Raw genomic sequence first — 12,601 nt, 5'->3', positions numbered from 1 at the left:
ACCAAAAGTGAAGAAACTTCCTGAAGCATTTTTTTTTTTTTTAAATACATATGACTGTAGACTCAAGATCTAACCGAGCACATCCAATAGTCCTTTCTCAGTGGTAGGATGGACTAATAGTGACCATCCAGAATTTGGTCTTTTACGCACTTATTCAGATGACTGATGTCCAGAATAGGCAAGAGGTTCCAGTTTTTCTTTAGCACCCCAAAACATTCAATGGACCCCATAGCCACATCCTGGAGGACTTTTAATTCCTTTGTGTGGGTGGAATATCGGGAAGTTTTCTTGAATAACGGGATGATCCAGCAAAGCAAATGAAAAGCTTCTGGTTCTGATTCTCTGCACCCATACATCTTGGTGAATGGTTGTCCACAGGGTGCAGAGAGCAGTAGCAGAATGCCTCCAAAACACAGCAGTTGGGCAACCCCTCATGAGCCCTGAAATGGCTTGCTGGAGAAGGGACCCACAAAGCCTTGATTTTGCTCAAGGATGCATCTGCAGTCCTAACAAATGGGTAGAATACCATAGCCAAACTGGGGGAGGAGGCACTAAGGAGGCACTAAGAGTTTATGGTGTAGTTAAGATCCCTTGCAAAATAGCAGTGGCAAAACCAGCTCTGGATCTGGAGTATAAAGGTAGATTATAATGCTTGGCAAATGTATGCACGGAGCTCCAAGTAGCAGCCTCTAAAATGTCTTTGGTAGCCACTCCTCGTAAGAAAGCTGTAGTAGTGGCTGTAGCCCTTGTGGAGTGAGGTCTGATGTTTTCTGGACTTGCCTTTCCATGAAAAGAGTAACAAAATCTAATGCAATTTCCTATCCATTTTGAGATTGTTTGTTTTGAAATTGCTTTTCCTTCCATTCCTGTTGCATATGCTACCAGAAGCTGGTCAGTTTTTCTATTGTTCTTGGTTCTGTCCAGGTAGTAGCGCAATTGTCTGTGTACATCCAAGGTATGTAGCAATCTTTCCCCCCTGTTCTGTGGGTTGGGGAAGAATGTTGGTAGGTGTATTGCTTGGTTTAATGATACCCTGGAGACCACCTTTGGCATAAAGGTAGGATTAGTTCTCATGGACACACTATCCTGATGGAAGATAAGGAAGGGCTGTACTGCCATTAATGCCTGTAATTCAGAAACCCTTCTAGCTGAAGTGATTGCAAGCAGGAATGCAGTCTTCCAAGATAAGTACTGTAATTCTGCTGTCGCTGCTGGTTCAAAAGGGGGAAGTGTCAACTTTTCTAACACAAAGTTCAAGTCCCATGTAGGCAATGGTGGTTTCCTTGGAGGCTTTACATTTTTAATTCCTCTGAGAAACTGCCCGAGTAGAGATTGAGAAAAGACTGGAGGATCCATATTGTATTCTGCTGAAATTGCTGATGCATGAATCTTAATGGAGGAGTAAGACAGACCATTGTGGAAAAGCTCTGCTAAGTATTCCAGGATGTTAGCTATGTTTGCCAATGATGCATCTACTCCTTTTGTTGCACTCCAAATGAGATATCTTTTCCATTTTGCTGAATAAGTTTTCCTTGTTGAGGGTCTGCGAGCCTCCAAGAGAATGTCTTTAACCCTTTGAGATAAATCTGGGTTATTTTTCCTTATGTAATGTTCCAAGCAGCTAGCTGCAGTGTTTTCAAGTTCGGATGCAGGATTTTGAAGTTGTTCTGTGTTAGCAGTAGAGGTAGTAGGGGTAGAGGCCATGCGTGTTCCCGGGACATGCTCCTTAGTAGCGGGTACCAATGTTGCCTCGGCCAATCTGGAGCTATCAAGATGATCCTTGGGTGATCTTCTTTGATCTTCAGTAGCACTGTGTGCATCAAAGGAAGGGGTGGGAATGCATATGCTGTTAGGTTTTCCCAACTGAAGGATAGGGAGTCCACCTTCCAAGCAAGTGGGTGGTATGTCCTTGTGCAGAATTTTTTCAATTGGTGGTTGTGTGGGGATGCGAACAGGTCTATTGCTGGCAGTCCCCATTTCCTTGTGATGGTTTTGAAGATGTCTGGGTGCAGCATCCATTCGTGGGCATCCGTGGTGGTTCTGCTTAAGATGTCTGCTAGTATATTTTCTTTTCCTGGTACAAATATGGCTTGGAGCTGAATGTTGAGGCTCAGGGCCACATTCCAGAGGTCCATTGCCATGCGGCATAGAGGATATGAATGTGTGCCTCCCTGTTTGTTGATATACCACATAACTGTGGTGTTGTCCGTCCTTATCAGCAAATGACCCTGTTGCAGAAATGGTCTGAATGTCTGAATTGCCTGTTTTACTGCCAGCATCTTTTTGATTTATGTGTAGGTTCATCTGGTCTTGAGTCCATAAGCCTTGTATGCAGTTGTCCACCATGTGTGCCCCCCAACCGAGGTCTGAGGCGTCTGTGGTGATAGTCTGGCTTGGGTGAGGCCTGTGGAAGGGTAGTCCTTTGTTCAATTGACAGGCCTGGGCCCACCAATGGAATTCTTGCTTCAGGCATGGAATTATTGGAATTTGGGTTTCTAGGCTGTGCTTGTGCTGAGACCATAAATTCCTCAGGTACCATTGCAACTTCCTCATATGGAGTCTGGCATGTGGAATTAATATTATGCAGGATGCCATGTAACCCAGGGCTTGCAGGATTTTCCTTGCTGTAAGCTGGTTCTGCGTTAATGCCATGAAATAGAGTGGTAGCTGCTTCTGTTTTTCTGCTGTGAGGAATGCCATCTGGTTTGATGTGTCCAGTTCTGCACCCAGGAAGGTTATCCTTTGGGATGGTATCAGCCTTGACTTTTTTCTGTTGACTGTGTATCCCAGGGCTTGCAGCAGGTGAATAACCTTTTTCAAATCTTTTGTTAATTTGTCTTTGCTGTCCGCTTGTAACTGGCAGTCGTCCAGGTATGGATAAATTTGAATTCCCTAAAGCCTGCAATGAGCAATTACTGATGCCAGGCATTTCGTGAATACTCTGGGCGCAGTAGATAAACCAAAAGGCAATGCTGAGAATTGATAATGCTCTGATCCTGCAAGAAATCTGAGGTATCTTCTGCAATTTGGTCGTATGGGGACATGCAGGTATGCCTCCTTGAGATCCAGAGTCACCAGCCAAGACTCCTTGCCCAGCATGGGAAGAAGTTGCTGTAGGGTCAGCATTTTGAATTTTGGAACAATGAGATATGTGTTTAGAGCAGACAGGTCGAGGATAGGTCTCCATTGGTTTTCCTTTCTTGGTACTAGGAAAAGCCTTGAATAAAATCCTTGTCCTTGTTCCATAGCCGGTACCTTTTCTATAGCGCTCATCCTTAGTAAGTGGTCTATTTGCTGTAGAGCGTTTTCCCTTTGGTTTGGAGGTAGGTTTGGCATTCCTCTCTTCCTTGGAAGAGTATGGAAGTGAAACCTGTAGCCTTCGTCTATTGTCTGTAAAATCCATTAGTCTCCTGTAATGTAATGCCAATTTACTGAAAATAAGGCCAATTTTCCGCCTAAGGGTGCTGCCAGTTGTTCCCTGGTAGGCGGTTTGAGCCAAGTCACTGCGATTGCCCTGTAGAAAGTGGTAGTGGCTGGATCTGTGGCAGTAGTTCTCTGGTTGTTAGGCTGCCACTCACATCCCCTGTAGGCACCTCTGGATTGTCCTCTGCCTCTAGGACGTCTATTTCTGCTTCTCTGTGCTCTGGTGGTGTCTGGAAAGGACCATGTCTTGGAAGGCCAGTTCCTACTAAACCTCGGAGGCTGGACCTGTAAGAAATCCTTCACTGTCTGGACAGATTTAGCTTTTTCTTCCACCTTCTTCAACACTTGCTGTGCAGGGGAACCAAACAAACTGTGCTTTTCCATGGGAGCATCCAGAAGCTTTGACTTTACATGGTCTGGTAAGGATTGCTCTTTTAACCATGCATGCCTTCTGATCACTGTACCAGTCATTGCTGATCTAAAGGAAGCCTCCAGTGCATCATAGCCGCATTTTAAGGAATGATTACTGACCTGCTGAGTGTTATGCACCAAATCCTGAAGGGACTTACGGTCTAAAGGTTCAGGCGAGGACAGTTTTTTATTGAGCTGATCTAACAGAAATTCCTGATACTGAATCATGTGGAATTGACAGTTTAAGGCCCTAGCCGAAAGAGTAGCAGAAGTATAAACTTTTTTACCCCATCTCTCCAATGCCCTAGATTCTCTTTCAGAGGGAAGGGTTTTGGCAGAGGCAGCTGCTACAGCTTTGGGGCCCTGTGAAATAGTTTCAGGATCTGCAATAGGAGCCTTATACAAATGATAATGTGTGTCCGGAACCCTGTAGTATCTGTCGGGCTTAGCAGGGGCCGGAGGCAGTGAGTCAGGGGCAGTACAAGCATCATTAAATGAATCATCCACAACTGTAAGTACTGGAGGAATAGCTAAAGGCCTATGCTGTGGTAAGGGCTGCCTGAGGCCAGGACAACCCATTTGTTAGGACTGCAGATGCATCCTTGAAGGACATCGGGGCATTTACTAAGGTCTTGAAATGTTCTGCTAAGTCGTAGACACTCATCCAAGACTTGCTGCTCGATAGCTAAGTCGTAGAAACTCATCCAAGACTTGCTGCTCGACAGCTATTCTAGTGCTTGCTGCTCTCAATACACCAGCAGCATTACAAATAAGACACATGATCATGGTTGATAGGGACTGAAGGGTCGTCAGCTGTGTACATTGATTTCCTATCTTCTGCAGATAAGAACCCAGAGAGGGACTTGGATAGCTTTATTCAAGTCCCTCTGAGAGCATGTTATATGGGACAAAGTTTAGTGCCTTGAAAACAAAGATCACTAAAGCATATACCTGCTTTTCAAACCTATCCACCACCACTATCCTCCAAAATAAGTCCACTCCAGGAGAACCCCCAGCTTGGAGCTGGGTCCTCAAGAACATCATTTTGTCATCAGAAAGACTCCTGAAGGCCACACCGATCTTAAAGCTAAAGCTGTAAGAAGAGGGCCTTCACACCCTCTGGAAGGACATCTCCTGCAAAAATAATCTCAGCCAGACAGAACGTGGGCCCCAAGAATGATGGAGTAGGATATTTAAGCCTTGACAGGTTCCAGAGCACAGGACAGATATGACATCTTGGAAATCTGTGGAATAGGACCAGACAGACCCTATCAATCTGCAGAAGGATTCCTGGCAAGTCCTTTTCTCTCTACCTTTAAGCTTCTATGCTCTTTTCAGAGGTCTTCTTCCATGAGGAACATAAGGACTGATAACTACTCCCTTGTCACAGCTGCCCTCAAGCACAAACTTACTATGCCTGTCAAAGCCCTGGTCCCGAAAACAGCACAAGCAAAGCACTCTTCATCAAGGTGAAAAACCCCTAGACAGTATACACATTTAGCAAAGGCACGACTACATATTTTATTTCAGCAAGAGACTTTTGAAGCTGTAGGACTTGTTTGTCAACCTGCTGCTTAAGGAAAAGACTAAACACCAAAAGTAGAAGAAAACAGATAAAGCAACAAAACTACTATAACAGAAGTACACAAACGATAGAGGCTAAAGACTATGTATCCAGCCTCAAACTTCCTGAAGTTAGGAGAGAGAGGGGAGATTAGACCAATGACATTAACTCTACACAGTATTCTGAAAGTTTTTTTTTTTTTTTTGTGCAACAGGTAAGACAGTGGGAAAATACAGGAACACTCCCCCCCCCCCCCCCCCAAAGGAAAAGGTATCAAAAGACATTGATCTGATCAAAGAAATCCTTCCAAAGCAACGAACTGCCAAGAGATCTGCCTCAGTACTAAAAGAGCAGCAAACTGAGACAATCCAATGCTAGCAGGGGGATTATGGGAAGGGGGAAGAGCCAGAGCCTTGATCCAAAGTCTGTCAGTGGCCAAAGTTGGAGCTGATGGCCCATATGTTGGGTACAGAAAACAGACAAAATCGGATCCAAAATTTGGCTTAAACTAAATCAACTGAAAGAGATACTACAGTTCAAGGAAGTAAAGAGTGAGGTACTCTTACAGAAGGCGGATAACAACCAGTTCCAAGTATTTTTAAGAACAAGTCAGTTTCAAATGCATGTAACTATGTACAAGCTCCAGTCCTCATTACCTAGTTCTATAACATGTAAAGCTCTGCATAATACACAAATCTCAAAATTAAACAGCAACAAAAGAATCCTGCGTACTTATCCTTTCTCTCCTGGTTTCATCCTCCCCTGTGGCATTTTCCTTGTTCTGTGTTTCATGGGCAATCTGACTAGAATTCTCTTTATCACTGGATGGAGAGTCACAGGCTCCATTGGACTTCTTTTCAGAACATTCCTCCTCGCACTGCTCCAAGGGATGAATTCTAACCACAGTTACTCTCAGCACCTTCTCATTCCCAACCTGAAATGCAAGTGAAAAATTTCAGGAACAACTCAAACAGAAAATGCAAAGCATTCAGTCTGAACATTTTACATAAGAAATATTAATATGCCAGTCAACTACATAGATGTAGTCACCACAGAAATCGGTTCAATGTGCGAAAGCCCTAGACACAAGAACCTCATGAGCAAAAGGTAGCCTACCTGCCTTCTCATATAAACATGCATCACCTTTCTAATCAACAAAGCTCCCACAAAGTGATTACTAAGCACCAAAGCCCATGCATTATTTTTTTTTAAATTAACCAATTACCCTTTTCCTTGTGACTGCTGTAATAAACATGCCTTCCATAGACTAGAGCAGTGGTTTGATCTCCCGTAAACTATCTTGACATTTTTGGAAAATGCTACCTATATACAGAAATTAGTGGATTCCCTTACAGAATCCATGGCACTGCCACCACCTTCTTAGGTTCAGAATGTAAAGCTCCACACAGCCCCCTCACACATCTCCTTAATTTAGATTATAAAGTTCTTCTGGCATCCTTTGTACTTTCTGATATAGACCAAGCCCCCATTTTACCTGTTCTTTATCCGTATGTCCCTAAAAACGATACTAGTCACAAACCAAACATTCCAAATGAGTTACTAAGGAACAAACTCCTACTTGCTTTCTAATAGCAATCTCTCTTCCTCTACACACTCATTTTTCAAGCCTTCCTTACTTTCTCATACTGCTTGCGCCTTTTGATATCCCAAAGTCACAATATGGTTGCTTCTTCAGATATGGTTAACTGATTTCTCTCTTGGCAGGCACTGATGTGCTGTACTATGGGAGAAATAAGCACAGAAAAATAAGTTAGCAACTCACGATAACATTCCATCTGTGGTATCAGTTTATTTTTAAACTGATGGGTTTAGATCAGATCCTCTGATCAGTCTCGGCCATTAAAGCTCGAGGCAACCAAAAGCACTCTAGGGTTCCTCCCTTACCTGTAACGCACCAACCCTAAGTTACTCAAATCTTGTTTGCTGATATTTTTTTCTTCTCCTTCCTTTTTACCAGAAAGGAAAGGACATAGAAGATAAAATACTGCATGTACTAAATACAGTAAAACTATATCAAAAGCTCAATTTAAAGGACAACACTGTCCCTTTAAGAGATCATTCTTCCAGAAGTTTGTAAATAAAAAAGGATGGGGGGGGTTGAGACAGGAAGTTGAGGAAAAATTAAAATGGACAACACAGATGGAATGTTATGAAGTACATAACTATCTAATGCTGTCAATTTTCATTCTATCCTCAACTGACGGGACACAGTCCCCAGCTACCTATAATCCTGAATGCACTCAAAAGATATTCCTGTAAACAGCTGAACCAAATGATTCTCTATCCCTAGAGACCAGATCTAATTTGTAATACACAATAAAAACATTAGGAATGGGCCAAGTTACTGCTGCACATATGTCATGGCTAAACCTAATAAAGGGGGTTAGGTGTGTGGGAGGAATACTGGAATATGGAAGAGAAGGACATCTACGGTTATAGTAAGATTTTACACAACTATTCTAGGTCATTCTATTCCCATATTGCATTATTCTTAATGTGGGAGAGTGCCACAGTTAAAAGGAGAAAGGGTGATGGAAGCAGTTGCAGATTCCAGGAATCTGCGCAGGATTGTCCTTACAAACCTGCCCTGGCTCTGGAGACATGGTCCAATTTGTAATGTTTGGTGAAGGTATGCACAGAGGACCACGTGGTTGCCTCTATAATGGTAGTTATGTCCAGCCAGGCCTTTGAGGAAGGCCGCAGAAGAAGCCACAGCTCTTGTAGTGTGTGCCTTGACTCCATAAGATTAAGTGTTTGCCATGGTAGGAATAGCAGAAGTAGATAGCTTTCCTTATCCAAGTGGAAAGATGTTTGTTTAGATACCACCTTGCCCCGAGACCTGGGGTGGAAGGACAGAGTTGGATTATCGGATAGCTTTGGTTTTGTCTAAATAGACCCTTTGACTGCGGACATCCAAGGAGTGGAATACTCTGTCATTCTGTGGGGAAGGAAAGAAGGATGGCAGGTGAATCGAGTGAGGGACAGCTCACTGACCACTTTGGGCATGAGGGAGGGATTGGTGTGAATGATCACCCTATCTCTGCGAAGACAGTGTAGGGTGGGGATGCCATTATTACTTGTAACTGAAACACTTCTGGCTGAAGGGCTACTAGGAGGACAGTCCTCCATGTGCACATCTGCAAAGAAGCACAGCTAGCTGGTTCAGAGAGTGCAATTGAGAGTTTTCTAGCACTTAAAGTTCCAAGGTGGCAGAACAGGCTTCTTTGGTGGACTAACATGCAGAACCCCTTTTAGGAGCAGTTTGACATCAAACCTGGAAAGTAGAGGTAGGTCCAGAGGTAAGCAAGCAGAGATAGCAGACAAGTGGACCTTCACTGATGAATATGAAAGTTCTGATTTTATGAGCTAACACACAACGGCTAAGACAAGAGGAACAAACGCTTGGAAGGGGTCCATTTGCCTTTGGAAACATTTGGAAAATCCTGCCCATTTGGAAACGCAGGAACTCCTGCAAGATAGATAGTATGTCCTCTATGTACCAGTGTCTGAAGGGAATAGAGAGTTTTATCACCCAAAGGGTTAAGCAGAGCATCTCCAGATGTGGTTGAGCGACAGATCCCTTCTGTTGTGTGAGCAGGTCCACCTTGTGAAGCAACTTGTGGTGACTGCTCTTGGCTAGAGACTGAAGGGGGAACCAATGATGCCTTGGGCCAACAGGGAGTCACCAGCAAGATTCTCAGCTTGTCTCTGGATTTTTAGGACTTTCTGAATAAATGGGAAGGCATAAAGGAATAGTCTCTTCCAAGAAATGGAGAAGGCATCCACTCTCCAGGCTAGTGGGGAGGGATCCCTGAAGCCGAAAAGTCAACATTGTTTGTTCTGGGGGGAGGCAAATACATCTATTTGAGATGTGCCCCACTGGTGGACAACGTCTAAGAACACATTGCTGTGTAACATCCACTTGTGATGCAGAGAGAAGGATCTGCTGAGGGCATCTGCTGGATGACAGCCCTGGGATGGAATACAGACCGCCTGCACTGAGATGTTGTGCTGAGAGGCTAGCTCCTAGCCTATATTGCTAGCGTGCTAAGTAGATTAGACTTGGTCCCCCGTTTGTAAGACCAGATGGACCGCAGTCATCTTCCTGTCTATATGCTTTTTCTGGAGGGAGGGCTCCCATTGGGCTTGCACATTGAAGGCATTCATAGTTGCTCCCTACCCTAGATCTGAGGCATCCGTGTGCATGAATTGTATTAGGCTGGTGGGTTGGCAGGGGTAGGCCTGGGTTCAGGTGTATTTGCTGGACTAACCACCTCAGTTCTGTTTTCAGGAATGGTAAGAAGGAAACCAGAAAGTCCAGGGAATGGCTGTGTTGTGACCAGAACTTTCTTAGGAACCACTAGAACTTCATGTGTAGCCTGGTAAAAGGTAGCATAGTAATTGTGGCTGCCATGAGGCCTAGGAGACGTATGAACTGCCTGGCTGAGAGGTGAGTGGCCAGGAGGAGGTTGAAGTGGCTGACTAGGGAGGATACTTTGTCCTGGGGAAGTAAGACCTTCATCAGGTATGTTCTTATCCAGCTGCTCAGGAAGGTTTCGTCTTGGGCTGGAATGAGGGATGATTTTGACAGGTTGAGAGAGAGAACCTCAAGCTCTGAAGTAGGGACATTGTGAGTAGTATAGGATTCCTGAGTGTGACTTCCTCTTCTGCTAGAATGTCTAGGGTAGGGGTAGATTTGGATGCCCTTTGTTCTGCAGTAAAAAACTGCTGGGGGCTAGGCACTTAGGTTTATCTACTTCACCAAGAGTCTTCACAAAGAGCAAGGCAGTAAACTGCAAGTGTGAAGAAGGCTCAGCAAAATGCAAATACTTACTGCAATTTGGATGGATGGGGATCTTGAGCTAAGCCTCCTTTGGATCCAAATATTTTGTAGTGATAGCATTCTGAAGGAAGGGACCTTCAGAAAGGGATTTAAGAAGGATAAATCCAGGATGCGTCTCCAAGGGCCATCCTTTTCTGGTACTAGGAATAGCTTGGAATAAATACCCCTCCCTTCTTGGCCTGAGGCAAAAAGTTTTTGGATAACCTGAGGGATTAGGAGTAGCTGACTTTTGAGAGGAAAGGGGATGCCTTGTAGAAACTTTTTTTCTGCTACGATATGAAGTATCTTTTTTTCCACTACTGCCAAAACCCAGCAATCCGAAGTGACTTTTTTCCAAGGGGGAAGACTGAGAAATGCGGGATGAGAGGGGGAAGATGGCTGGGGCAGTCGCGCACTATTTCGGTTTTGAAAGTGCTGCCTCGAGGAAGGTTGAGGGGCTGTCCTTGGGGCGGGTGCCTTCCTGGACATAGAAGAGGTGGACAGAACTGGGGCTCTTCGGACAAAGGTTTTTTTCCAGGGTAGTTCCAGTACAATTTAGGGAATGGGGAAACTAGCAAGTGTTTTAAGCCCTGAAGCTTCTTACTTTTTTCCTGGAGGCTTTTAAACAGTTCAGCACACTGAAACAGGAATTTGCTGTCCAATGGAGCATCCAAAATCTTGGTTTTGAAGACTTTGGGAAGGAGCTGAAGCCTAAGCCAGGAGAACCAACACAGAACAGAAGTGGAGGCTGCAGACTTAGTGGAGGCCTCAGCTGCACTTTAGAGTGTCGGGCCACCTGAGATGCCAGAGACTGCTTAGATGCTACCTGAGATTTGTTGGAGTCAGGCATGGAGTATATCAAGGACACCAGAGATCAAATCTAGTGCATATTTGGACCATATGGATCTGGTAATTCATGGCCCTAAAGGCTAGTGAAGATTTATGCATCTTTTTGCGCAATTTGTCCATGAATTTGCTGTCCTTGCCTGATAGCAAGGAGGAGGAAGGTATGTGTCTGGACTGTGTCTGGGGGGATTGCAATGACTGCAGGATCTACCATTGGTGGTTTTAAGGAGGAATTTGTGCTCATCAGGGACCTTGTAAAAATGGTCAGGTCTTTTGGAAGCTGGTGGCTGAGATTCTGGTGTCTGATGCGGATGCAAATGCATCTAGGTAGCCTGGAATCACAGCAGGGATAGCACAGGGGGAGGGTGATTCCACCTGGAGTAAATCAAAATGCCTCTTTTGGACTTCTGTCATCTGAGCTGCATCCCACAGTACTCCCTCATTTTAGTATTTTCCCCAAAAGTGATGTCTTCAGGGGGAAGAGTCTCCCTCTAAAGAGTCATCTGGGGTGTAGTAGTCCAAAGGGGAAGCTGAGTAGGTGAAACTTGCCTGAGAAGGATGAAGAGAAGTCTTCCTCCTGGATGGGAATAGCAGGGATGGATGCAGCTGAGGCTGGCCTGGGACTGAGTGCAGGCAATGTGGCAGCAGGAGAGGCTGAAGACCTAAGGGCCACGAAGGCCTTTTACTAGGAGAAGATATCCCAGTCTGGCTGCTCCTCAGAGGAAGCAGACAGATTTAGATTTTTTTTCCTCTTAAGAGTGTATTTAGCAGAGACAGAAGGCCAAGTATCAATGAGTTGGCCTGTAGGTGATGATTCGGATTATGGAAACGTAGGTGGGGGCGTCCGGTGCAGCCTGGTCCCCCCTCAACCTCGGCCAAAGCAGACAACAGAACCTCCAAGGACGTGCCTACCAGTGTTTCCGAGGCAGCTTCCATGAGGATAGTCTATAAAAACACCGGTTCGAGCAGACATCCCTCAACTCTTAAATCAGCAGCTGGTGGGACGTCCAACTGAAAGGCAGAAGCGGTAGACCTGGTAACCTTGGTCTTTTTAGGTGGCTCTGCCACGACGGCAGACTCCAGATCCAGGACAGAGCTGTGCGTTTTAACCTCTGGTTCTAGAGGTAAGGTTTTAAGGCTGCAAGACGACTACGGAGATTTTTCGATATGAACGACTGGCAGACACTACAGATGGTGTTCCTGGCCTAGGCTGAACAAAGTTCAAGCAAAACTGTGTGTGGAATCTGACATCTACACCTATATCTCCCCCTTTCTAGCTGACATCAGCTAAGAGGTGCCAGCAAGCAACCTAAGCTCAAGCAAGGAAAAGGTAATTTCCCAACAGGATACAGATCTTTAAAATTCTTGAAGACAGCAAAGCGATCAATCTGATGTTCTACTGCAGCAGAGAAGTTCTGAGGGCTATGAGTGCAGACGTCACATTAAAGACCCTGGTTTATGGCCCTGCATGTGATGTCCCACACATCTGGCAGCAACCTGGCTAAAGTTTTTCC

The 12,601-nt window shown here is 44.9% G+C and overlaps 1 protein-coding gene across 1 annotated transcript in view; it reads right to left on the bottom strand.

The window, feature by feature from the left end:
- The window catches only part of BAZ1B (bromodomain adjacent to zinc finger domain 1B), a 2,173,382-nt gene that overhangs the window by 1,872,665 nt on the left and 288,116 nt on the right, over nt 1-12,601 (bottom strand). Inside the window, exon 4 of the mRNA XM_044054836.1 lies at nt 6,131-6,332. Coding sequence (XP_043910771.1) covers nt 6,131-6,332 — 202 coding nt within the window. The remainder of the gene's footprint in view (nt 1-6,130; nt 6,333-12,601) is intronic.

Source organism: Protopterus annectens, chromosome 13.part0 (assembly GCF_019279795.1).
Source record: "Protopterus annectens isolate FY-2018-M chromosome 13.part0, PAN1.0, whole genome shotgun sequence".
Lineage (NCBI taxonomy): Eukaryota > Metazoa > Chordata > Ceratodontiformes > Protopteridae > Protopterus > Protopterus annectens.
This window is presented reverse-complemented; position numbering and strand designations above follow the sequence as displayed.